The sequence below is a fragment of the Archocentrus centrarchus genome, chromosome 11 (assembly GCF_007364275.1).
Source record: "Archocentrus centrarchus isolate MPI-CPG fArcCen1 chromosome 11, fArcCen1, whole genome shotgun sequence".
NCBI lineage: Eukaryota > Metazoa > Chordata > Actinopteri > Cichliformes > Cichlidae > Archocentrus > Archocentrus centrarchus.
The window spans coordinates 9,057,574-9,085,223 of NC_044356.1; the positions used below are offsets into that span (position 1 = coordinate 9,057,574).

General features: G+C 41.4%; 1 protein-coding gene across 2 annotated transcripts in view; it reads right to left on the minus strand.

The window, feature by feature from the left end:
• slc9a3.1 (solute carrier family 9 member A3, tandem duplicate 1) overlaps nt 1-26,718 on the minus strand; it is a 35,279-nt gene extending 8,561 nt beyond the window's left edge. The window contains exons 1-13 of one of the 2 annotated variants that reach the window (XM_030740978.1): nt 26,457-26,718; nt 14,846-15,148; nt 13,985-14,145; nt 13,200-13,278; nt 12,825-13,002; nt 12,484-12,704; nt 12,057-12,259; nt 10,307-10,396; nt 10,153-10,223; nt 9,887-10,016; nt 9,047-9,174; nt 8,602-8,722; nt 7,809-7,982 (exon numbers count right to left, since the gene is read on the minus strand). In XM_030740978.1, the coding sequence (XP_030596838.1) occupies nt 7,809-7,982; nt 8,602-8,722; nt 9,047-9,174; nt 9,887-10,016; nt 10,153-10,223; nt 10,307-10,396; nt 12,057-12,259; nt 12,484-12,704; nt 12,825-13,002; nt 13,200-13,278; nt 13,985-14,145; nt 14,846-15,148; nt 26,457-26,718 (2,121 nt within the window). Of the gene's footprint in view, nt 1-7,808; nt 7,983-8,601; nt 8,723-9,046; nt 9,175-9,886; nt 10,017-10,152; nt 10,224-10,306; nt 10,397-12,056; nt 12,260-12,483; nt 12,705-12,824; nt 13,003-13,199; nt 13,279-13,984; nt 14,146-14,845; nt 15,149-16,836; nt 17,134-26,456 lie in introns of those variants that run through there. The other variant, XM_030740977.1, reaches the window with a different exon arrangement.
• Nucleotides 26,719-27,650: the final 932 nt, after the last annotated feature.

Here is a 27,650-nt window from a genome sequence, read left to right on the forward strand (position 1 = left end):
TGATGACCAGGGTAGGTGTGCAGCTGAAACATGCATTAATCAGAGGACTGAGACCAGAACTGTCTGACTATATTCTAAATACTGAGTGGATCACAGAACCAGTGCCTTGGCTTCTATGCAAAGCATGCAGAAAGGATGCACAAAATAAAAATAGAAAAGAAGAAGCAAAAACAACGCCTGTGTGTCTGTTAACTGCACCCCAAGACGGAGATCCACACATCCTGTTTTAGGAAACCCAGAGGCAGAGTGCGAGGGGGAGGAAGGGTTAATTGGCTTTTATGGATGCATAAAAGAAGGTCACTGGGTGTGAGCCGGCACTGTGAACAAAGAGAAAGATGATCATGAGGATCATGGCTGACTAGATCAGCAGAAAAAAGGTCAGACACACATACACATAATTGAGACAGAAGACACAGAGACAGTTAAAGTCTTTCTGAAAGTGCTGTAACTGAGTTTAACCCTCTGGTGCATAGCGGTCACTACAGTGGACAATTGTTTAAAAGTCATTGTCTCCTAAATGCAGTGGTTTCTATGGTGGAATTGCATATCAGTCCTTAGAATGCTCTCTACTGCTTCCCTCCATTGAGGTTAATTCAGTGGTTAGTTGTTGTAACTACAAGTGAACGTCATCGGAATCCAAGATGGCTGGCCGACAGCCGCACTTGTTGACCACTCCTGGAATATCATGTCAGACCTTCTATTCTAGGAGAACCCTAGAGGTAAAAAAAAATATGCTGATATGCAGGAGTATCTAAGTAACAATATTATTCTTTTAGTTTTGAAAATTTTATTTCAAATAAGTAGGAAATTACGATTAACCATGTGTCCAACAAAGTAGACGTCATGCATTACTAAGTATATTTTTAACACAAGTCATGTAGTTGATTTATCTTTCATTTTGACTGTTTTGGTTGCAGTTCAACTCATTTTGGGTAAACCTATAAGTTTGTTTTAAAAAATATATCATTTTCTGTGCAGATTAGTTGTTGTTTGTGTTAGTAAAATTATCATTTTGTTATATTTTTAGACCACAAATGCAGCAAAGAATAGGGAAGACTATAGAATAGTCCAGGAAATTCCCTCTGACTCCAGTGATGAGTATAGTGACAGCAGTGATGAGGAGTGGCTGCCAGAGAACAACAGAGACATAGGGGATGAGGATGATGAGGGAGATGCAGACAGTCAGGATGCAGAAAGTCAAGATGATGAGGGCCAGGGTGATGAAGAAAAGGATGCCGAGGGAGGTCAGCATGATGAGGGAGCTGAGGAAAATGTCCACATGGTACCTGCCAGCACTCAACCCCGCAAATATGTCTGGAAAGTCCAAGACAACAACTTTGATGGAGACTTGCCACCTTTTCTAGGAGACAGGAGAGTGAATGTTGAGGGAAGAGAACCAATTGATTTCTTTAGGCATCTCTTTCCCTTAGATCTCATTGATGAAATAGTGCATAATACCAACATGTATGCTCTGCAGAAAGGGAAAGAAAATCTGACAGTGACAAGCGAAGAAATGCAAATTTTCCTAGGGATCAACATGGTCATGGGGTACATTCGATATCCTAGGGCACGAATGTACTGGTCCAGTGAGGATGGCCTTCGTCTTGGAATAATTGCAGATGCCATGTCTGTAAACAGATATGAGCAAATCCTGAGTTATCTGCACTTTGTGGATAACTATACTTACCAGCCAGCTGTCACGGCCCCTCCTTTGACCTGCAGGGGCGGTGCTTCCTGCAGGCAGAGGTGGGCCTTGAGTAATTGGAGCCACCTGGGCTCACTAATATAAGCAGGGCTCCACTAATTATTCTCCCCTCTCTGCTCCTCCAGGTAATCTTGGTTTGTCTTTGGTTCTGGTTTGGTTTGGGGTTGCAGTATTCATTCAGGTTTCCACATACATGTCCACGCACTCATACATTGCATACACTGAACATAATGACATACTCACATCTCATATTTATCTTTCCTTTTGTTTTGCTTAAGTTTCAATAAAACTAATTTATTGGCCTACACCTTTGTCTCCCCTCATTCTTTGTTACGGGCCGTGAGCCAGCCTGTGACAAGCCCTGACCGGCTCTTCAAAATAACACCAGTGCTAAGCACGCTGCAGAAAACATTCCTGGCGGCAGCTGACCCTGAAGAATTCCAGTCCATTGTTTAGCAAATAATTCCCTTCAAAGGCCAACTGTCAATCAAGCAATACATACCAAAAAACCAAAACCCTGGGGACTGAAAGTGTGGGTGAGGGCAGGGTCTTCAGGTTATATGTACAGATTTGAAGTGTACCAGGGCTCAGCAAATTGGGGTCACAGCAGTGGTTTGGGAATGGCTGGAGATGTAGTGATGCGCCTTTGTGATGACATAAAGCACAAAAACCACAAGGTGTTTTTTGACAATTTCTTCTGCAGCATTCCACTCCTTGAGGCCTTGAAAGACCTAGGCATCTATGGCACAGGTACAATCAGAGCAAACAGAGTGAGAGGAGCGAGTCAGAAACTCAAGAGTGAAAAGCAACTGAAAGAAGAAGGCAGAGGGGCCTGCTCGGTTGTCAGCACAAACAGAAACATCACTGTCACACGTTGGCTTGACAGCTCAGTCATCCACATGGCATCGACCTGTGCTGGCCAGTCCCCTGAAGACATGGCCCAAAGATGGCTCAAGAAAGAAAAAACGAAGATCAGTGTCCAAAGACCCTACTCTGTGGCCCTTTACAACCAACACATGGGTGGGGTGGATCTTGTTGACCAGTGTGTGGCAATGTATCCCCACAGACGTAGAAAGAAGCGTTGGTACATACGAGTGTTCTTTCATTTTTTGGATGTGACTGTTGTTAATGCCTGGCGACTCTACCTAATGTCTGGATTGGAAAAGATGAATCTCCTCATCTTCAAAGCTTCTGTGGCCCGTGCACTGATAAATGCTGCCTCTCTTCAGCAAAGCAGAAGAGGAAGACCCAGTGGAACCTCACCTCCAGCAAAGCGCAGAACAGTGACCAGAGTACCCAGTGAGGTCAGGTTCAGCACAGGAAATCACTGGCCCAAGCTCACCCAGGTGAAAAATGCAAACAGATGCCATGATGCTGCATGCACAAGGAAGACCAAATACATCTGCACGCAGTGCCGTGTGGCACTGTGCCCTGGATGTTTTGGCAATTTTCATGTAGCCTAAGATTGATAAACTGAGCATATGCTGAGGTTAGGAGTTAGAAAAAGGAGTTAGGAGAGGAGGTTTGGAGATACAGATGTTTGATGAAGACTGTTTGTTCTCTTTGTTTAGGCCTAAACAGTAGGGCTATAGAATGTTAGAGTGTGTGAAAGTATGTTCAAGTGTTTTTAAAAGCATACAATGAAATATGTGCTCATGGATTTATGATGAAACTCAGATTGATTAATTCTTCCATTAAGTTTATACTGTTTTATGCTGAGTTCTTAAGCGCATGTAGTCCACTGTTGTGGACATATCTGTAACTTCCTGAAAAAAATCAGATTTTTGAAAACAAAGTTCATATTTGTTTTTGTCATTCCCTAAGAAGAGTAAAGACACATAAAAAAAAATCTTGACTCAGGATTTCATAATTCATGCATCAGAGGGTTAAGGATATAAATCTTCCATTATTATCCTCTTCAGTGCCAGAGCAGAGCAGCTACCTAAACTCTGCACCCAAAGAGGTCGGTTATCTTGTCAGTAGTTTTTTTATTGTTATTATTATAACCTTTATTTTATCAGGAAGTCCCATTGAGATCACAATCTCTTTCACAAAGGAGACCTGACCTTAGCACCAGCCATATAAAACATCTGAAAAAAAAAGAAACTATAAATACAACTTATTATGCATTTAAATTCACCAACAGATAGAGGCACAACAGGCTGTTCACACAACAACAGGGAAACGGTGGGATGGTACCATCTTCTGGGAAACCTATCAACCATAAACAGCTGATACCGATACCTCATAGATTCAATCTTACCTCCTAAAGCACTAGCAATTTGTAACTGTGAAGCTTATTTCCATATTTTTCTGGGAAACTCAAACGTTTTATAAATTATTCACAGTATTTTTATCAGTCATGTCTAATATGTCCATCCATTCTCTTCCGCTTATCCTGTTCAGCCAATCCCAGCTGTCATAGGGCGAGAGGCAGGGTGCAGACTGTACAGGTCGCCAGCCTAACACAGAGAGACAGACAACCATTCAAACTCACAGTCACACCTATGGACAATTTAGAGTAGCCAATTAACCTAACTGTGGGAGGAAACCCACGCAGACACGGGGAGAACATGCAAACTCCACACACACAGAGAGAGAGAGAGAGAGAGACCTGGGCCAAGGTAGAATCAAACCAAGGCCTTCTAGATGTTCTTCTAACTGTTCTTCTAACAGCAGTGCTAACCACCGTGCCACCGTGCTGCCCATGTCTAATATGTGCAAAACATAATCCGCAGGGTACCATAAGACCAAAGAATTCAATTCAGTTTTATTTAGATAGCGCCAAATCACAACAAACAGTCGCCTCAAAGTGTTTAAAGGTGCAAAGGTACAGTTCCCAAACTCTGATTTTCCCTTTCAGAATATTTGCATGGATTTTATAGAACTAAACAAATGAGAAAATAAAAGATACTGCACGGTCATTATAGAGATGCTCTCCAAATGGACAGAAGTACAAATGCAGCCGTGACGGTGACAAAACATCTTCCAGTTAAAATAATACCTAGTTTTGGAATTCCACAGAGAATCCACAGTGAGCATGTACCCATTTTATAAATGAAAGGATTAGCTCCTGCTTCTGCAGAGACAGCCATATTAACATGCCCGACAGTGCTAGTAGTAGTAGGCTGCTGCTGTGTACCATGCCTACGTGGACTGATCTGAAAACCTTACTAATGCAGACAGCATAGATGGTAAAATCCTGTATAATGAAACCCAGGGGAATGATGATGATGCCACTACTGTGGCATGAGCTCACAAATTGAGTACAGAATTGACATGAAACTGTAAATTATCTTTAGAGTGTTTTTTTTTTCATTTGTCTTATATCCTGCTTTATTTTATCTTTATCACCAAAACAGACAGAAACGAAAGGCACGGTTCTGACTTGGTTCAGATCTTATCTTACTGATAGAAGTTTCTCTGTCCATCTAGGAAACTGTTTTTCTACCACAGCAAAGCTTTCTTGTGGAGTGCCTCAGGGGTCCATTCTGGGCCCAATTCTTTTCTCATTGTATATGTTGCCTCTAGGGTCGATTTTTAGGAAACATAATATTTGTTTCCACTGTTTTGCTGACGACATCCAGGTGTATATGCCCATCAAACTGAACAGCAGAGATCCATGGGAACCCCTGCTGAACTGTCTAAGTGACATCAAGTCCTGGATGAGAAACAATTTCCTAAATCTTAATGAAAGCAAAACCGAGGTCATATGCTTTGGTAAATTTGACCCCTCAAGCAACTCCTCTGGCACTCTGAGTCATTTGGCTCCTCACTGTCGTGATGCTGTGAAAAATCTGGGTGTCATTTTAGATAGTAGTTTTAAAATGGAGAAGCAAGTAAGTGCTGTTACCAAAATCAGTTTTTACCAACTCAGAGTCATTGCCAAGGTAAAACCTTATCTCCCGCAGCAGGACCTGGAAAAAGTTATTCATGCTTTTATTACTTCCCGCCTGGACTACTGTAATTCTCTGTACTTTGGCATAGATCAATCATCTGTGCGCCGCCTGCAGGTAGTCCAGAATGCGGCAGCTCGTCTTTTAACCGGTTTAAAAAAGCATGAACACATTACCCCAGTCCTGTCATCCCTTCACTGGCTCCCTGTCCGTTTTAGAATCGATTTTAAGATTTTATTGCTTACTTTTAAAGCCTTAAACGGACTGGCACCTTTGTATCTGTCTGAGCTGCTTCACTGTCACACCCCTGTAAGAGCTCTGAGGTCATCGAACCAGCTGCTCTTACAGAGGCCTAAAACTAGACTAAAACAGAGAGGTGATCGAGCTTTTGCAGCAGCAGCACCAAAGCTATGGAACGATCTACCTCTCCATATTCGCACAGCTCAGACGATACACACATTTAATCTCTATTAAAAACACATTTCTTTTCTTTGGCATTTGGCTGCAGTGCTACCTCCTTTTAGATGATTGTTTTATGGTATTTTATGGTACTTGTTTTAAACGTTTTAATTTTTAATTTTCTTATGTTATTTATTGTTCTTAATGTTTTTATTTATTTATTTTTATTTTATTATTTTATTTATTTATTTATATATTTTTATTTTTATTTAGTATAGTCCTTGGGGTTACAGATCTTGTACAGCACTTTGGTCAACGTCGTTGTTTTAAATGTGCTTTATAAATAAACTTGACTTGACTTGACTTGACGAAAGCGATAGCTGGGTGTAACAGCACCCAGCCCAAAAGATAACTGTTTGAGTGTTTTTATTACAGCTTCACATGCAACCCAGAAGAAAGAACAGCACATACTACAGGAGCCAGCAGTAGGGGAACTTCCCCTCTACAATTATCAGCTGCCGAGAAATGAGGACAACAATTCTCAGGAAGGTGTGCAAGGCAATAAGGAAAGATAAGCTCTATTTCCAAAAGTATTTGCTCAAAGTGTTTATGGGAATTTCTGACCATTCTTCCAGAAGCACATCTGTGAGGTCAGACCCTGATGTTGGAGAGAAGGCCTGGCTCACAGTTTCCACTCTAATTCATCCCAAAGGTGTGCTATCAGGCTGAGGTCAGGACTCTGTGCAGGCCAGTCAAGTTCTTCCACACCAAACTGGCTCATCCATGTCTTTATGGAGCTGCTTTGTGCACTGGTGTGCAGTCATGTTGGAACAGGAAGGGGCCATCCCCAAACTGATCCCACAAAGTTGGGAGCATGAAACTTTTAATGCTGCAGCGTTAAAAGTTCTCTTCACTGAAACTAAGAGTCCAAGCCCAGAGGCGTGCTTTACACCACTGCATCCGACGCTTTGCATTGTGCTTGGTGATGTAAGGCTTGGATACAGCTGTTCTGTCATGGAAACCCATTCCATGAAGCTCTCTACACACTGTTCTGGAGCTAATCTGAAGGCCACATGAAGTTTGGAGGTCTGCAGAAAGTTGGAGACCTCTGTCCACTACGCACCTCAGCATCCACTGACCTTGCTGTCATTTTACGTGACCTACCACTTCATGTTTGAGTTGCTGTCATTCCCATTCTTTCACTAACGTTTGTAGAAGCAGTCTGCATGCCTAGGTGCTTGTTTTTATACACCTGTGGCCATGGAAGTGACTGGAACACCTGAAGTCAGTGATCTGGATGGGTGAGTGAATGCTTTTGGTGATATAGTGTAGCTTCTAACCCATGTGTGGACTTATAATGATCACGTGAACTCAGATATAAATAAGAGGGCTCAATGTGACTGCCCCGAGCTTTCTCTCTGAATTGTTAGAGTGCATTGTTCCTTCTTGGAGGAATAAAATTTTATCAGTGCATCAATTAGAGTCTCCAGTGTAATGATTTTCTTTAAAAGTGGTGTCATTAGATTTATCTAGATTCAAACCCAGGAAAACAAACAGATGCGGTAAAGTCACAGAGCCAAAGTGTGTGAATGTGCAGGGCTGAAGGACCCAACCTCACTGTGTCCAGTGTAACAATCAGGCACTAACTGAAGGCAGTCATTCTTTTTAAATAGCATAAAGCAAATCAGATGATTACGAACAGGCAAGTTTATTAATCCCAGGTGTGCAGGACTGCAGGACGGGAGCAGAGGTAGGACCCATACCTGTAAGAAAGTGGTTGGCAGAAAATATAGAAATGCAGTTCTGACCTTGTGCTGCTGTTCTTTCTTTGTGTGCTTGGTAATTGTCTTTGGTGGAGTGACGCCCATCTTTGCAGACTTGAAGGACTCCAGCCGGTTCCTCATGGTTCTCTGGAAGATCTCCTGGACTTCTTTTTCATCTGTGTTGATATCAAAATGGCTGCGACTGAACCTGTGTCGATGCTACAAACCACAAAACAAGAGGGCAAGAAGGCAGTTTGTTAGACAATCACAAAATCAAACACAGCGTTAGTTCAGGCAGGCCATGAAGTCAAGCTTAGATCAACTGAACTCGGTGCTGATAGACCAGCTGATGCATTTCTACAAATGTAAATCTGAGGTAGCTGTATCTGAGCTGCTTTAACCTGCCCATAGTTCCTACACATCTGCAAGCCACTTTGCAACCCATCTCCACCCCGTGACATCTTTTCAAACCTGATTGAATCAGTGCCGTATCTGTTATCATTAATGCTGGAAATATCTCTGTTTTGAATATAGTTGTCCCGACTGAAATGCAGAAGCCTTTCAGCAGAAAACATAGTGCCCAATGTGATCATGGCAATATTTTAGATATTGCTCATCTGTAAACAAAAGCAATTATTGATATTTTTAAAATATAAGAATGGAAATAACAAACAAAAATAGAAAAAAACAGGTGATTGTTTTTAGGTAATAAATAGCTTTGGTCACTTAAAGGGTTAATAAGATGTTTGCTGCATCTTTAACTACTTTAACTACCTGGAAGTGCAGCACTGAGCTGCTTTAGTAAACCATTGATGTAATGATTGAATATGCTTGTTACCTGTTTTCTGCTCTTGTAGAGATGCTGATCCAGAAGGTGGTGAGCATTCACTTCCTCAGCTTCCCTCATAGCCTTCATGGTCTGCTCGTGCATTTCCAAGCTCACTGAGGGAATGGGGTCTCTGCAGAGCAAATCAGTCACGTTAGCAACTAAGAAATACTGCGTCTGCTCTAGTTTGCATTTTAAAACATGGGGGTGAATTGGAGCCAGATGCACGGTAGAAGATGGAATTCAATAGTTTAATTTTGTTCGCAGGTTTGAGGAAAAACTGTGGTCACTGCTGAGCGTCTGAGCAGATGTTAGCTCTGATTAAAAGTAAGAACAACGGTTTCCAGGCACTGAATAGTTTCCTTAAAATTAATATAATCTTTTTAGTGACTACCTGATCATACAGTGGCTAATAAGTTCATTTAGCTCCTCCTGGGATTGCCAAAAAATTTCTCACCTGGACACTGCACCATTATTAACTGACATGTACGCCATGATTTCTGAGTATTCATCTTCAAACTTTTTCTTGAAGTCAAGACTGGCACTTTCATTACGGATGAACTCCAGAGAACCTCCGCGCTCACCCTGCAACGGGAAGACGACAGAGCTTTCTTTACAATCTTATCAGTTTCCTTTAATGGGGTCATGAGAAACTATACTGAATGTCCATGAAGACCTTTTACAATTTATCACAAAAGCAATTGATGAGATATCTTAATCTGGTTTGTTCTATGTACTTAGTAGTTATCAGTAGCTCATTTTTAAGCATACAAAGTCCATCTTTACAGCTTCCAGACAGTTAGCATGTTACCACATTCACAAAGTCCAACACAGAGTGTGCAGAATCGACTGTACGCTTACAAAGTGCAACTCTTACAGGGACTCGAGCCCAATGATAAACCAAAAGAGTTTGCAGTTACACTGATGACTGCACATTCATGGGTTCCCAAATCAAACATTTCCAGCCCGGTGGTTTGGATTCCCTCGCCACCTCATTCCCCAGATATCACTCCCTTGTACTTTTTTCTGCAGAGTTATGTTCAAGATATCATGCATCAAACAAAGATACGGGACATCACTGACCTAAAGCAAAAGATCACTGATGCCATCGATGCTACAGTGAACATGGCAAGAAATTGAGGACCATCTTGATGTGCTTCATGCAACTAATGGTGCCCATGCAGAGGTATATTAAATGAGGCAAAAAAACTTCATATCTACTTATTTTGTAATAATTTCCACTTTATGGACTTTATGGACACCCTGTACTTTAAACTGCTCAACAAATGAAGCTCACTTCAGCCACATATTCCAGAGCATCCTTCAGGTTCAGCTGATGGAAGACATCGAAGACTCGGTCTTGTTTCTTCCTTGCAGACGGCTTCATCAAAGCCCACGTCATCCATTTCTTCTCAAAATCCTTCCACCTTTGCAAAAAAGAAAGAGGATCATTGTAAGTTAATTAAAATGAGAAAACATTTGCAGTACCACTCAAAAGTTTGGACAGACTCATTCATTTTGAATGGGTCTGTCCAAACTCACCCCTGTCTAGTCTTTACATACTTGTTCCTCATGTAGTTATCTCCTATTTGTCCTGATATGTCTTCTATGGCAACCAGAGTGTGATTAAACATCTGAAAAAGAAGGGGAGAGTGACTCTGTAATAAGTGGACAGAAAATGGTTGTTTAAGCCTTTGGGTGAAATTTTTAGGGTTACCTTATTTGTCACTTTTTCCAGGAGCATGAGTTCAGTCGCTGCAGCTCGCTTTACTTTAAGCCACATGACCAGAGGTTTCATCGTGATTCCCTGCAGCAGAGTCAAGCAGGAATTCAGCTTCAAATTGTGCAGATTGTATAATTAGGAATATGTATGGGTTTTTTTTAAAGCTACAAAATAGTCATGAAAATAACAGAAACATTAATTTTAGTGGTTGAATGTTATGATTGTTTAATTTCTGACTTCTCAGAGAAGTCTACTGTGGCGGCTCAAATTTGGATATAAAAATGTGAATTTGCTTTGAAATTCCTCACGCCTGCTCTAAATGGCACAACGCAGAGAACTTATCAAAAAGGAAACAAGTTGGCATTAAAGCACTTTGTGATACTGGATGATCTTTGAGACATCACATGTTCTCACAGTATGCTTCGGAATTAACTGCCAAGACCTATACTTGCCAAATGCGACACACAAGAGGCAGAAAACAAAAGCTGACTGAAGCAGATGTTGGGCACCTCAAGATTTTAAGTACTGGAGACAGAAGGAAGACCGCTGCTGATCTTCAGGCAGAGATGAATGCTTCCAGATCAGAGTCTGAGAAGGTCTCCAGAATCCACACGTCTGAAGGAACAAGGCTTAACCTCCTGCGAGCGCCTGTTTGCGATGCATTTTTAATTTCTCCTAGACATTTGTGATTAGATGGACATGACGTGTATAAACTAAGCTTCCTCTTTGAACAGGAAGTTGTATTTTGTTACATCGTTTTTACATAATTTTGAAAAAAAAAATGTCCTCAGATGGGGACTATGTTTATTTTATAGCATAACGCATCGAAGTCAACACAGCTCAACAAAGTATAAAACACAACTGAGCAGAATGAAGTATAAGGTGCAGCAAAGCCAAAATGTAATGTCCCCGTATGAGGACGCGGGGTGTTAGGAGGTTAAAAGGAAGAATAGCTGCAAAGAAACCATTAGTGAGGCCTGCAAACATCCAGAAACACTTCAGATTTGCCAGGAAGCACAAACTGTGTACTGCAGATGACTGAAAGAAGGAACTCTGGACAGACGAGCTCAGGTTTGAACTCTTCGGTCAGCATCATCACATTTCTGTCTGCAGAAAACCTGAAGAACATGCTGATGATGCTACATGCACAGAGATTCCATTATGGTACAGGGTTCCATTTCTAGAAATGGCATGGGCAAAGTAGTGAAAATCAATGGTATCAGAAATAAGGTGTACCACAACATCTTGGTGCCTCGTGGAATCCATTTTGGAGTGAAACTGATCGGTCGTGGGTTTGTATAGCTAAAAGACGATGACCCAAAGCATATTTAAAACCTTTGCAGAGACTATTTGACCAAGAGAAAGGAATCTGGAGTATTGAAACTGATGGATTTGCTAAGTCAAAGCCCAGATGTGAATCCTATTAAATTTGGGATTTAGTGGATTCAAAGATTGAACGCACAAAAGTTTCATCCAAAGCAATTCTGTGGGAACAGACAGAAATGATTTGGAGCTCAATTTCAAAAGAGACAGTCAAAAAGTGCATACAAACAATGCCAACAAGAACACCAGTAGTTATCAAGACCAAAGGAGGCCACACAAAATCTTATGTTTTTGTTATTATGAGTGAATAAGGAGGATTTAGTTGTGTATTTGCAAAAACAATAAATAACAATATCATTTTTAGTTTTTGACAGATTTCTAAGCTGATTAACTAATTAACAAACAGCCTAAAATTGAATACCTGCAGGATGACAGTGAAGTACACTACAATGAGAGTAGTGCCGATCATCAGGTTTTTCTCCTGTATCCTCTTCTCATCCAGCATCACAGCCAGACCGTACGCAACAGCTCCTCGCAGGCCACCGTAGCTCATAATCACCTGCTCTACAAGCTCCACGGGGACCAGCCTGTGCCTGTTGAGGATCCAGGTAAGGAGAAACACACCTGCAGTACACACACAGACACACACAATTATATAAAGACTTTACGCAGTTTTTCTAATAAATCTTCATGACTTTTTGATGCATTTCAGGAAACTTTTCATGGACATTCATTCATTCTCATAAATGTGTGTCAGTCTGTCTTGGTGCAGCATAGCACACCAGCTTTTTACATCACAGTGTATGAGGCTTTAACTCAGAACTAAGAGCAAATGAACAAAATCTCACCGATGAATCTATACACCAAGACAAAGAGGACCGTGAGGAGGATGAAGCCCGTGTTCCAAACCCAGATTGCCTTATCGATGGCCGAGATGCCGAGGAAAACAAAGATGATGGTTTCTGCCCCGTTGGCGAAAACCTTCATGGCGTATTTGACTGTGTGGGCTGAATTCTCGTCCATATTTGCATAGACATACTTCTGACAGAACACCCCGTAGAAGGTAGTCCTACAGAAAGGAAATAAAGAAGTAAGCTTTGTGCATCTAAATATGTTTACTACATTTATATTTACAAAATGGATAAAAGTATTAAAAAAACAAATCATATTTCAGTTGTGAAATACTCACGAAAGGATAGCAGACAGAGAAAGCATATCTGCAGTCAGGTAGGAAAGGTATCCAAAGATAAAGACGAAGCCTGGCTCAATGATCTGGACCTTTTTCGTGCATCTGGTCAGAAGTGAAATTATTATGCCGAATGCTACGCCCACCAGGGAACCACCAAATGCGACCACAAAGAAGGAAACTGTAGAGAGAGGGAGGAAACGTGCATAAAAATTTATGTTTGTTTATCTATTCCTATTATTTACACCTCTCTACAACTGACTGGCCTGGTAGGACAGAGACGGTACATGAGGTGCTTAATAATTTATTTTCTAACTGTCCATACCTGACAAGGAGTGGCTAAAGGCATGCATGTGCTTAAGAAATGTCAAATCTTACCTATTCCTTTAACAATTTCTGCAGCATTAATTCTGGGTCCTCCCAGTGACACAAATGCATCAAACACATTGAAGAGTACCTGAGAGAAGAAGATGAATGATCAGTTATTTGGCAGAAAAGAAAGACAAATAACAGATCGAAGTCCTTCTGGACTGCCTTCTGCTTTAGCTTCTTCAATCTCCTTTCTGACATGTTGCAATCAGCACGAGACTCCCCATTTACAAATTAGAGTCTATTAGACAGATATGATTCAAACCACTGCAATGCAGTAACTTTAATACTCATGGCATGCTCTAATCTCTGTATTAAAACATTAAATTCTAAGATTTCATGTATGTAACATCCAAGACAGCTGCCAGTCTTCCCAGGAATGGACATCTCAGCAGCAGGGGTGGGAAGTAACGAAGTACAAATACTTCGTTACTGTACTTAAGTAGATTTTTCAGGTATCTGTACTTTACTTGAGTATTTATTTTTCTCCCTACATTTTTACACAAGTATCTGTACTTTCTACTTCTTACATTTTCAAAACAGACTCGTTACTTTTTAACACATCACAGAAAAGTTTGCATTTGCAAAGTTTTGCATACTCAATACTCGTTTTTGTTGACCACCTCACAGAACGCTATTATTGACCAGAGGTGTTCAGGTAAGGTGGCGAGACCTCAGTTTGGGTAAAACTAATGGTAGTGAAGTGCAGACGTTTTTACTTTCTTTAAACTTCATGTCTTCACAGTGCACATTTCTATAAACTGTAAAGTAATACAGCAATGAAGGGTACGAACCACAGTTACACCGTCGTTCAGCAGCGACTCTCCAAACACCATGATGAAGAGGACGTCATTGACGTGGACCTGTTCAAACACAGCTAGGACAGCCACGGGGTCCACAGCAGCCATCAGACTGCCGAAAAGAAGATACTGCAGCAGACCGATGTTCAGGTCACCTGTACAGATACAGAGGGCAGGAAATACATGACTCTGAGAATGGTAAAGTACGCCTTACTGTGGTCAGTCTGTCACGTTGGTGCAAACTGAAATACAGTGCCCTCCTTTATTATTGGAACAAAGACACAGTTTTGGTAGTTTTGCTTCTGTACACCACCACAATGAATTGTAAATCAAAGAATCAATTCAAAAATTTAGCATCAACTGTTTAAGAATTGCTGGCACTTTTGTACACAGTCTCCCATTTTCAGAGGTTCAAAAGTAATGGGACAACTAAAACCAAATAAATCTGTGAGAGACACAGCAAAAACTTTGGGCAGATGAAATCAAGGTGAACTTGTACCAGAATGATGCGAAGAGAAAGGTATGAGAAATGCTTTGATTGACAGCTATGTTGACATAAACAGCTGTCAGCGGCACTGGACATCTCGACTTTGTTTGTCTGTCACTGATGCTTCAACATGTGGAGCCCACAGAAACAGGTTATGTTGGTCTGGGCTGGTTTTGGATGGCTAGATCCATCGATTATATACAGTGTATAGTCTACAGTAAAGAGAGTGATTTAAACACAAATGTTGCCAAACTAGAGAGCTCTACAGGGAGTAACTTCCTGGTATACTGTTATTCTAAACATCCCGGGATGATATGGACCCCCATCCTCAGCAGATGTGCTGAAATAAAGTCAAAAGCCTCTCTTACCCATGGCTCCTCCTATCTGACACCCCCACAGCGACAGCCCCAAAGTGGCGGCATTCCAGCAGGTTCCAATGATGGCGTGGACCAAGATGGCACCCAGGTTGGTGAAGAAGAGCTTGTTTGGCATGTGGTAGCCTGCATCTATAATGACTGGAGGCAGCAGGTAGTAGAAGAAGGTCGTCGGGGTCAGGGAGAAGGTCTGCACCTTGTCTGCACCCCAAATAATCCCACCCAAAATGAATCCGAAGCAGATGAGCAGGGCGCTCTCGGGTATGAAGTTGGTGACATGATGGTTGGCCTCAATGACTGAGAGGAGAAGGAAAATGAAGACAAAGATGAGAACCATTAATCAATAATAACAGCTGCTGAGATCGATTCTCTGCAGATCTGATGCAGCTCTATTTATTTTCAGGGTGGAGCTGGCAAATATTCAAACCTTCAGTCCACAAATGTAAAACTGAGGCTGCAACATTTGCAAATAATCAACTATTGTGTTCATCTAAAAAAAGCGTATGATTAACCAGCACAGTTGATAGATGGTATATGAACCCCTCCCCACATAACTAAAGATAGACTCATGGTTATTGGCCCAGCGAAGTGTCACTAAAGTTTATTTAATAATGAAACCTACTGACCCACAGTATTGAACCTATTTCTGCCTCACAGGGTTATACAGGGTGTCCATAAAGTCCCACACATGAACTTCTGACTGTACACTTACAAAGTGCAACTCTTACAGGCACTTGAGCCCAATAATTAAACCAAGACCCAAAGAGTTTGCAGTTACACTGATCACTGCACGATCGTTCCAGACCGCAGGATTGAACGGGACCACCTGACCACCTCGTTCCCCAGATATCAATCCCCTGGACATCTGTCTGCAGGGTTATGTTAAAGATATTGTGTATTAAACAAAGATATGGGACTGACGAGGCTCTGCCAAAGTGAACGTTGGAAGAAATCGAGTACTTTGGATGTGCTTCATGCAACTAATGGTGATGTAAAGGTGTATTAAATGAGGCAAAAAAAACCCTTCAGTATCTACTCCTCATTTTGTAATAATTTCCAAATGTTTGTATATTTATATTTTAAAGTTCTTGAAGATTAAATTACAGAAACTTTAGTTAGGCATACAGTTTTTCACATCTGTGTTTATATTTGCATGTTCTTATTATCAGTTGTGATTGGGTAACATTAGAAATAAGCATTCTGTGAGGTTAAAGTATTCCCCTCCGTCACAAATCACTGTCTGGCAGTCAGGAAGAGGACCCCAAACGCAGAACTCAGGGAAACACAAACGGCTCTCAATGCTGGAGAAAAACAGAAAAGTAAACGAGGAAGGATCGAAACCAGGAATACACACTGAGAAACTAAAGACCACACAAAGTGAAGGAGGATGTGAAAAAGCACAAGGGAACCTGACAGAAACGAGACTGAGGGAAAAGGAGGGAATTACAAGAAGGAACAAAATAATCGATAATCAGCGACAGATGAACCACGAACTAAGATATAAAACTCATAAGCACGAAGATAAACAGAAAGCCTGATAACAACAATGCAAAGCTATAAAAAAAACAAAAAAAAAACAAATAACCCACAAACTCAAAACCGTGGATCCAAGATTAGAGTTGTTATAAAAGAACAGCTTTACTGTTTGCATTCATTCATCCAGAGGATTTCACCCATTGAAAGTTAAAACTCACATCCACATCATCTTCTCCGCTTGCAGGAGGCATTTATCTCTGATGTCTGTGCAGGTTCTCAGTCATCCAGGTCATCTCTGGAGCTGGAAAAAGGCGACTGGACTTTTTAAAGTTTTTTTCCACCTCTCCTCCAAAAGGATGAAGTCCAATCACCTTTTTTAGGCTCCAAAGATAAATATGTGCGATACAACTCAAACAACCTGAAACTTCTTTTTTTCTGTTCATCTTTTCATGTAATAAACAGATCATAAAAAACTTTTTTCCATCATATTTATACCCTATGATACATACCCATTTTACCCAAAAATGGCACGAGTATCCATACTGTCACTAAATAAGGGGTCTCCACATGATGCCACTTAAAGGTCACGATGGGTATTCCTGTGATATTGGAGCCAGGGGCATGTTCAGACTCATTCAAGCGAAAGCTGGGCTCAGACGGCTTCAGGCTGGACCTCTGATGTGTTAGCACTGCTTCACCAGGCGCTGATGAGACGGAGCAGATCAGCATCACTGACCCCAACAGCCAGAAGTGCACATATCCACACCGATGCATTGGAAAAAAAATAAACAGACTGAAAAGAAGCCAGTAAAATGTCCTTTATCTAGTGCCTGTACTACTTCAGCAGGTAAAACCACCTGTGCCAAGGGCTTCCTCAGTCTCACTCCCTCTCGTTTACTGTCACTAGCCTTACACTACTCTGTGTGGGACTTTGTGTTCTCAATCCTGACACGGTCTGTGGTCAGCAGTGACTCCAGAAGGGCACGAAGCCTGCACTCAGCCTTTAGATAAGATACAGTAAAATAAGATAAGAAGCTTTATTGTCATTGTACAAAAGACTTCAATTAAATTTCATTTGGCAGTAAATCACAGCAGCTACAATACACATCAAAAATTGCCCACATTACCTAATAAATAAATGGTAAAGTGCCAAAAATACTGCAAAAAGCAGTAATTTCAGAAGTCCTTATTGTTGGACTGGGAGGAAATAGCAGGGGGGGAAAGGGAGAGAAGTATCATATATGTAATGTTTTTATATGTACACTATCTCCTCTATGAGTAAGGTAATGTATGAGTGTGTGGTTGAGGAATTAAAGAAGGAAACAACGGATGTCAAGAAAACATCTCTGGTTATTTAGTGACATTTGAAGCATTCGCCTCCCGGTGCTTTCTCTGTGCTTTCCAGTACCACTGGCAGTTTGTCATGACGGGGTTAGAGCTGTTGAATGAGTACCTTTCAGGGTTTAGGAATATTTCCACCAGCTTCACGCAGCAGTAATGATTGACACTGGCCTCACACAGTCTTGGTTAAAGACTCCCTTGAAATTATGTAACACCTTTCTAACCAGTCAATCTCTCAGAGCCCGTTCTGGAGAAGTCTCATTCATTCACACACACACACACACACACACACACACACATGCAGATGCAACAGGGGCAGCTCAGGGTGCAGTATCTTACCCAAGGACATTTCAGCATGTGGACTGGAGAAATTAGGGATTGATCTACCAATCTTCTGATTGGTAGATGACCTGCTCTAAAACCTGAGCCACAGCTGTCCCAAAAGAAGAATGATTTAGCCCATAATTAGAGACATCTGTCTCATTCATCTCATTCATTCAAGTGGTCCAGCTATATTTAAACACCCTCTGATGAAGTTAGCTTTCAGCCCAAACAAATGCAAAACTGCAAAATTTACAACAACTCAAAACAAGACAGAACAGTAGGATAAAGACACAGTGCGAGGTAATAAAGTGAAACCAATAACTGAGTTAAGGAATAATAAAATAGACAGATAAAAGCTGTGATAAATACTACAGACAGCTAGAATAAAATACATGACATAAAACACAACCAACACCTGAGTTGAAAATATCAAGATAATCAAAGCATTCAGCTCCACGGCTGCAGATTAAAAGCTGTTTCAGGTTCACAGGTTCGAGCAGATGAATTGCTGTTTTTCACTGTTTTATTCATTCACTCACGTCTGTCTTTGGGTTTAGTTTTGCACACAAACAGGTGTGAGCAACTGAAATGAGAAATTTCCTCCGTTATACATCTGTGTTTTATTTTTAACCAATAACAAATGTCCTCCCAGTGACCAGTTTATTTTTACAATCCAGTTCTGTGTGTGTGTGTGTGTGTGTGTGGGGGGGGGGGGGGGGGGGGGGGGGGGTCTGTATGTGTGCTTTAAGAACATTTAGCTGAACAGTCAAGCATGAACTCCCGTCTTATGGCAAATGGCCTAATATGTTTCACTAAGGAGTGTCTGGACTTTAACTTGAACCTTTCAGTTATTGTAAAATGACCGCAGGTCTCTGGACCACAGAGCGGTCAGAGGAAGGTTATCTTCAGTCCGGGGGGAACAGTTACACTTTAATACTGCTGTGTGTTTGCCTTTCATGTCAGCCTCTTTGCACAATGAGATGTGTCATTTATGGTTCCACCCAGCAAATGCTTAAGGATTATATGTGGATCAGTATATGTGGTGAAAACAAAACTTTAATTTCAACATTATTAAACTCAGACTGACCCTCAGTGTGCAACATGTTCCCTTGTCCTTGAGCTGGAGAGTAAAAGATATTCCAGTGATCAGCTGGTATTCATGCCAGGGCCGTTTTTGGAATATCAACCATAAGCATTTTTGACATTCATGACTTCATATGGTGTTTCCACATGTTCTCCGTGCCTGTGTGGGTTCTCTCTGGATACTCCGGCTTGCTCCGACAATCCAAGGACATTATGCTGCATTAATTGGTGATTCTAAGTTGGACAAAGTTGTGAATGGCACTGATTGCGACCGCGCTCTTGACTTACATAAGTGAAAGATAACTGATAAATGAGCGGACTTTCTTTATATTTATGCTTACTGTTACCATTTTCTGTTCTTATCTTATTAATGCTCGTCCAGGAAATACAAATACTTTGGAAATGATTGTAAAACTTTCTTTGTGTACTTTTTTTGGGGGGTAACAGAGGTCCACAAATGTTTCCAAGAATGTTGATATAATTTTTTACATAAAATTGATTGTTTCAGTTGGTGGTGATTTTGTGTTGATTACTTGGTGTATAAAACAAAGCCAGGTTGGGTTTCTGGTATAAGTTACCATGATGATGAGGATGTAGACTCAATCATCATAGAATAAAACAAAGTCAGGTAAACTTTATGGATATAAATCTGTCCAGTTAGGAAGCAGAAACTATTGTTAATCCGTTTCACCTGCTTTGGTGTAAATGAAGGTGTCAGCAGGTGTGCTGGAGAGGCAGCAACAAGACAACCTCCAAAAAAAAAGGAACGGTTTTCCAGGCGGAGGCCACAGACCGTTCTTCTCTCCTGATCTCTGATGGATTTTCCTCTATTTTTGCTTTTTGTTGGTGTGCCCGTCACTCCTGCGTGACACGATACCTGCAGACCATTCAGGCTGCACAGGTAGTCCGGCTCTTCCAGGATGGAAAGAGCCTAAAAAAAAAATCTGTTTCTCCTGCACTGTTACAGGTACAGCTGCTTTCTTACCATCACTGCTAGACAGAGTTTCCTCTGCTAAACTGTACAACTGCAGTTATACCACTACTAAGCGTGGTAATGGTGGTATAACTGCAAATGATTAAGCTATTTCTTTTTCACTCCACTCCTTTCACTCTCTCTCTGTTTACACACTGCTCTGCATTTAATCATTAGTTATTACTAATCTCTGGCTCTCTTGCAGCATGTCTTTTTTGTCCTGTCTCCCTCACCTCACCCCCAGCAGATGACTGCCCCTCCCTGAGCCAGGTTCTGCTGGAGGTTTCTTCCTGTTAAAGGAGTTTTTCCTGCCCACTGTTGCCAAGTGCTTGCTCATAGGGGGTTGTTTTGATTGCCTCTGCCTCTGAAGCCTGTCTCTTCTGCATCTTCTGCATCTATTAAATCATTTATTCTTAACAGTGTTGTCACCTCTCAAAACACAGTAATTTTCTGTATAACTGAGACTCAGCTTAAACCAGGGGACTGCTGCCCCCTTGTGGAATTTTGCCCACCACATTATAAATTCTCGAACGCCCCAAGGTGCTCAGGCCGTTGAGGGGAACAGCAGTGGTTTACAAGGGTTCATTTCATTCCTTTGAATTAGTATCCTTCAAACTTCAGTGTGAATATCCAGTCTGCTGTTCTGGCATCCACCAACCTCCCAAATCCATCAATGATTTCTTGAATGAATTCTCTAATCTTCCCTTTCACCTCTTCTCTCATGTAGTTAAATCATTTTGTTAGGTGACTTTACTTTACAAACTGTTGATCCCTCTAACTGTACTGCAACATCATGTCTTAACACTGATAAGTTATTTAATTTAGTGCAGCATGTTACTGGCCCCACAAATAACAGCAGACACACCGGATCGTGTTTTTAACCCTTGGTTTAGCTCCTATAAACTCCCTGCATGTGTCTGACCTACCGTCTGATCGCAAATGTATAATTTTGTGTTGTCTTCCCAGAAGAAAACTGTTCAGTGTCACATCTTTAATGAGCACATCAGTAATTAATGTTTCAGATATCAGTGCCTCAGTGTATTGGTTTAATAGTGTTTGTTCATCAGCTCTGGATCCTACAGCACCTTTAATAGTTAAATTAGCGATGTGATCAGCGATCACTGCACACTGTGAAAACACCGATGTGCCAGAAAAATACCATATGAAAGGAAAATTTATCTTCCATATTAAAAAAAGTAATTAATCAGACAGACTGGAGCAGGTAGAGAGCAATCTACCGACTCTCTGATTAGTAGGTGACCTGCTCTACCTCCTGAGATATGGCCACCCCTAAACGGCACCTGGTGTTCCCAGGTGGTCCCCCATCGAGTACTAAACAGGCCCGACCCTGCTTGGCTTCTGAGATCAGAGATCAGGTGTGGTCAGGATGGATGTGCTGTAAATTGTTATAATAATAAGAGATCAGATAAATACAACAAATACAATAAAAAGGAGAAACCATGGCAGATTGAGGATTGATGGCAGATTACAATGAGTAAGCTTGTCTGAAACAATGGGTTTTGAGGCGAGACTTGAAAGAGGTAAGAGAAGCCGAATTATGGCACAGAGAGCTCCAAAGATGGGAGGGTTGAGTAGTAGTAGGGAGGGGATCGAGCTGACAAGTAGCTGAGACTGAGGGGAGTTTGAGGGTTGAGAGTCGTGAGACAGAGGGATCTGGAAAGCTGAGAAGGGTGACATGGATGTGATGTTAGAGACTAACTGTTGATGAATGCTGCTCAGCTGAGTAGAAATGGGGAGGGAGGGAGTCAGGTGTAGTGATTTGTTAACTGGAGAGAATGATTTCCTTGTCTGTACAATAATTGGATTTTGCAGTGGAGAGAGAGTCCTTATAGAGGAGACAGCAATTCTTAAACATGTCCTTATCAATACTGTGTCCAGTTTTTCTGTAGAGTCGTTCCAGCTGACAGAGTTCAGATGTAAACCAAGGTGCAGAGTGTGTGAAGGACACAGTCCAAGTTTTCAAAGGAGCCAGGGTGTCCAGGAGATTGTGTAGGCCATTGCTGTAGTGGGAGGAGAGCAGTTCATCAGGAGTGGATGGGTAGTTGATGCTGGGGAGATTTTCTATACCAATGTCCCCAGCAGGTCCAGCGTATGACCCTCTGAATGGAAACTGCCGCAACCCAAACTGTCCAGACAGGATATAAAACCTTTATTGAGGCAGTTAAGAGTATTGTCAATATGTACACTGAAGTTACCGAGCAGAATGATGTTTGTGGAAAGGGAGGAAATGTGTGTGAGGAATGTAGAGAATTTACTGATAAAAAATCCGGGTTGAGCTCAGGTGTCATGGTCCTGGGCAGTGTGCCCAGAGTTTTGGGTTTTACTCTTGTAGGTTCTGTTTTCACTGAGTTGTGTTATTCTGTTTGTTTTGTTTTGATCATTCATCTTAGTTCCTGTCTTGTTATTAGTTACTGTTACATTTTGATTTCCTAGTTCCCTTTGTCCCTGTCTCCTATGCGTCTGTGTTCTTGTGTCTGTTTTGTCCTTTTGTCATGTTCCTGGGCTCCTGTGTTTTTGTATTGAGTTTTATTCCCAGTGTTGTGACTAGTCTGCGTCTCTGTCCCGTGTCTGTTTACTCGTGTCTTGATCCCTGTTTAGTTCCCTCTGTGTGCCAGTCCTCCGTGGTGTTTAGTCCGTGTGTACCGTACCATGTTGGGTTACTTCCTGTTTTATTTTGACAGTCTCATGTTCCCTGTACTTTGTGTCTAGTTTTGTTTCCTCTGTGTTATTAGTTTAATTTGTTTCACCTGTTGTTCCCTGTTGTTTCCACTTGCCCTGATTACCTAGTGTGTGTATTTAAGCCCTCAGTTTTTCTCGGTTCTTTGTTGTGTCATCGTCTATGTTTCCCTGCTGTGTGTCTCCCAGCCACTTCGTTTTATATTTAGCCCTGGCCCATCCCTATTTAGTGTGTATTTTATGTCTCCTGTCCTTCCCCTAATAAACTAACCCTTCAAGATTAAGCCCGTCTGTGAGTCCTTCATTCTGGGGCCTGACTTCGTACTATGGTCGGTGATGTCTGTTCAGTTTTATGGTAAGAGATTTGTTTGACCGGTGGATTGGCACAGAAACAGGTGAGACTTTCCAATTACTGTGATGCCTCCACCACGCCCTGTGCCACGGGGCTGACAGGTGTGAACAAACCCTGGGGAACTGCCTCATTTAGCTGGGAAAAGTCATTTAGTTGTTGCCATGTTTCTGTTAGACACAAAAAGTCATACTTGCAGTTCTTGCTAAGATCCTGGAGGACAGGTCCTTTGGTCAAGAGTGAGCGGATCTCCGAATTGGAGATCGATTGAAGTGGCAGCGCCAGGCTGGGCAGCACACTGCGGCCCACTCTCCTATGGGATTTTCTCGGCTGGTGGTGAGATGAAGACCAGACGGAGTTGATGGGAGAAGAGTTGTCAGTGTTAAAGCTAAGTTGTGATCCATGGTGGATGTGTTTCTGACAAAGAAGACAAATGATGTCCGGGCAGAGGTGCAAGCACTGTGGTGGGACAGCTGGCAGAAAGCGGAGTTTCAGGAGCTCAGCAGTCGAATACTGGAGCAAGGCAGTGAGAAGTTTGGCAGGAGAAGTATAGCAGAGAAGTCCATACTGTCACACTGTTAATCCACATTCTGGTTCACTGGACAGGTCCAAGTGCCAAATGAGGTTTTGACAGTTTTCTAATACTTACAGATGTTATTTACATAAAAAAAAAAATAATAGAAATAAAAATTACTGCCCCAAGTGGAGGAGTTTAAGTATCTCAGTGTCTTGTTCATGAGTGAGGGGAGAGGAGAGCAAGAGATTGACGGATGGATTGGGTCTGCAGTGATGGGGACACTGTACTGGTCCATCATGGTGAAGAGAGCGCTGAATGTAAAAGCCTGCCCTCACCTATGGTCTCGAGCTTTGGGTAGTGACCAAAAGAACGACATCACGGATACAAGTGGTGGAAATGAGCTTCCTCTGAAGGATGGCTGGCCTCCCCCTTGAAGACAGGTTGAGGAGTGCAGCCATTCAGGTGGGGCTTAGAGTAGAGCCACTGCTCCTCCACATCGAAAGGAGTCAGTTGAGGGAAAAGGACTAGGATGCCTCCTGGGTACCTCTTGAGGTCTTACAATAAGAAAATTGGGGATTTTATTTTGAAAAACTGACACAAAAGTCGGGGAATGTCAAATAGTCCCAGAAGTATCTACTTTGAAGCCATGATAACAGCTGGCTGAATTCTCCAAACTCTAAGGAAAGGTGCTTCAGGGCTTCCTTTATTACCTCCAGAGGATACGTGGGACTACCCACTATGAAAGGTGAAGAGACAATGCGGCCTATGCATCAAGTTAATGTTTATGGAAACAAAGTCAAACAGCTTGTTAAATGTTAATTAAAGGGGTGTTTTCCACTTCATGCCATAACTCGCTATAATGTTTTGGATTTGCAACCACAGGCTCTTAAAGCCTCACGTGAACTGATCTGTAGAAGTGCACTATGAGCTGTATGACATTTTCCACCAGGGTGAAGAAAGAGGCAGACAGAAGCAGCTCTGAGTGGGGAATGTCACCTTATAGTTGAAGATGCAGTTTTGTCTAAGCTGGGCTAAAATACTTCATGTCCAAGCTGAAAAATGCAGACAGGAGACAGATGAACAGGTTGAGTTTTAAATCTGAGTTCTTACATCAGATTTGATCATTTATCTTAGAGATGAAAGAAGCTTTAATTGTCAAAGCAGCTCAAATGTATCCACTAATCAGAGAAAGAGGCTGATCGAATCGACCTATAATATGAACTAACTCACATGGGTCAGATTCTGAGTAACTGTGAATAAAATTCTCTGAAATGCTTTGGTCCAAAAATGCTCTTTCAAATTATGATGGATATCTTTGGACAGTGAGGTTGCTCTCCTGCAGCTCAGATGTCTCTGGGACAAAGAGTGCAATCTGCTGGCTCAGAGAGTGACAGTGATACTGAAATAGAAATATTCAGCCACACTCACACAACAGCGTACAAACGCTTTGTTACTGTTACGGGAACTTTCAGGTATGTGTAGCGTCCTTGAGCGTGGAAGTTCTCCTGTCATTTTAATACAAATATCCCTGTGTGTCTTCCTGACATCAAATCAATTTGACTGCGGGAACAATAACGCATAAAACACCATCCTGTTACTGCATCTATCATCATGGTACAATATAAAAGAGGAAAAAAAACATAAAATGAATATGTCTGTTATGGTACTATACTCTTAAAGTGAGCTTGAATGATTGTTCTAGTACAGATGTCAATAAGCTGCATTCGCAGTGCTTCAGCATCTACAGAAGAGGAGTGAGTATGAAGGGAGTAATGTACTTTTTAGGTTTAAATTTCAAAACATACCATAAAAAGCAATCGTCTAAAAGGAGGTTACACTGCAGCCAAATGTCAAAGAGAAGAGGTTTGTTTTTAGCCAAGATTTAAATGTGTGTATCATCTGAGCTGTGCAGATATGGAGTGGTAGATCATTCCATAGTTTTGTTGCTGCTGCTGCAAAAGCTTGATCAGCCCTCTTTTTTAATCTAGTTTTAGGCTTCTGTAACAGCAGCTGGTTAGATGACCTCAACGCTCTTACAGCTCAGCCCGTTTGCAGCTGTAAAAGTAAGCAATAAAATCTTAAAATCTATTCTAAAACAAACAGAGAGCCAATGAAGGGATGAAAGGACCGGGGTAATGTGTTCACACCCTTTTATACCAGTTATAAGACGAGCTACCGCGTTCTGGACTACCTGCAGGCGGCGCACAGATGATTGATCTGTGCCAAAGTACAGGGAATTACAGCAGTCCAGGCGGGAAGTAATATAAGCATGAATAACTTTGTCCAGGTCCTTTGCGGAAGATAGAGCTTTACTCAGTAACTCTGAGATGATAAAAACTCATTTTAGCACTTATTTGCTTTAAAGCAGCTATTAAAATCACACCTAGATTTTTGAGCACATTTCCGAGCCTGTGCTTTTTCACTTTTCCTTGTATGAAGAAGCTGAAGCAGCACTTTTTGTTTTTTTAACACAAGTGTTTTTACTTCTGCTTAAGTGATGAATGTGTGTATTTTCACCACCTCACTCAGAAGAAGCAGTCCTTTACTGCAGTCACTGACAAAATTCACTATCTAACCCCTCTGTCATAAACTGAGCTCTCATAATTTGGAATAGTGTTTGGGAAAACGAAGCCTCACCGCATTAGAACAGACCTTTCTTTACTCTTCCCATAAAGTTTATGTGCACGTATTTTTAAAAAATTTAAAGATAAACCAGTAACAAAACAACTGTTATGTGCAACCCTAAACTAAACACGACATATTAAAACTGTCTCAGGAGCGGAGGTGTATCCGATAGATGTCAGGACAGAAGAACCTTCCATAAATGGGACTTTGCAGGACTCACTGAGTTTGCAGAGCCAGGAAACCAGGACCCACAGGGCCACCAGGTACGGATCGCTGACATGATGCCACCTCCAGGTCACAATAGGCAGTGTAGTGATGGGTGTTCCGTGTTCACCATCACCAGCTTCTCCAGTTGTGTCATGGCTTGAATTCATCCCAGTGTCTGTCTGTGAGCTTGGGGTTTCCTCTTCCCCCAGACTGGGGCCTTCACACACCATCAGCAGCACGCAGAAGAACAGTGGAAATCGCCAAAAAGTTGCCATTCTTTGGCAAAATGCTTCATAAACTTTCAGCAAACTGTTATTTAGACTGTTGATGCAAATGCACAGGTCAACCTCAGACTGTAACTCAGTGTCTCAGACCCTTTCCTGCACCTCCTTCTCACGGATACAGCTTTTTCACAGCAGGTGAAGCTCAGCCCATTAAGATGCTGGTCTGCCTCCTCCCACTTTGTACCCAGACCAATAAGTTTGGCCACTTTACTCAATGGTAAAGTCTGTGAATGCCTTTATTAGCAAGATGCTGTTGTGAATAACACACCTGTTCTATTATTAGAAAATGAATACGGTCATTCTCTGAATTCGGTGCACTTTGGGTTCTCAGGTTACTGAGAAATATACCTAATTCTTCCAGTTCCTTTTTGTCACCTGTCCCTTGTGTAAACTAACTTATTGTAAGTATATTTTATTTGATTCTGAATAATAATAATTTGACTGTCAAGTAGAATATGGCAACTTAATGTACAAGCAGTCTTCATAAATCATGAAAATGCACTTTAGCATAAACATTAGATCAGGCTTTTGTATGTTTTCTACTTGTCCTCTAAACTTTGCATACAGCTCAACAAACATTAGTGTAATATTTGTTATTACTATCAAAAAATGTATAACAACGTATCAAGTAACGGGGTTGAACACACTGTAACAGGGTTGAATAAATGACATTTAATCAAGTTGAAATTGATTTTAATTCATTAAAACAAACAAGAGGAAAGAAACAACACTAAATATATAATATTTAACATTGTTTTAAAATAATATCACATTTAGATTGAACGGATCTATCTTGTGAGAAGAAAAAATGAAGGACAACAAAGACTGAATGCTGTATACAAAATCTGTTTCACTGTAATCAGTTTAACAATTTAACTACTGACATCACAACACAGTTACACTCTTAACTATAAATGTTAATA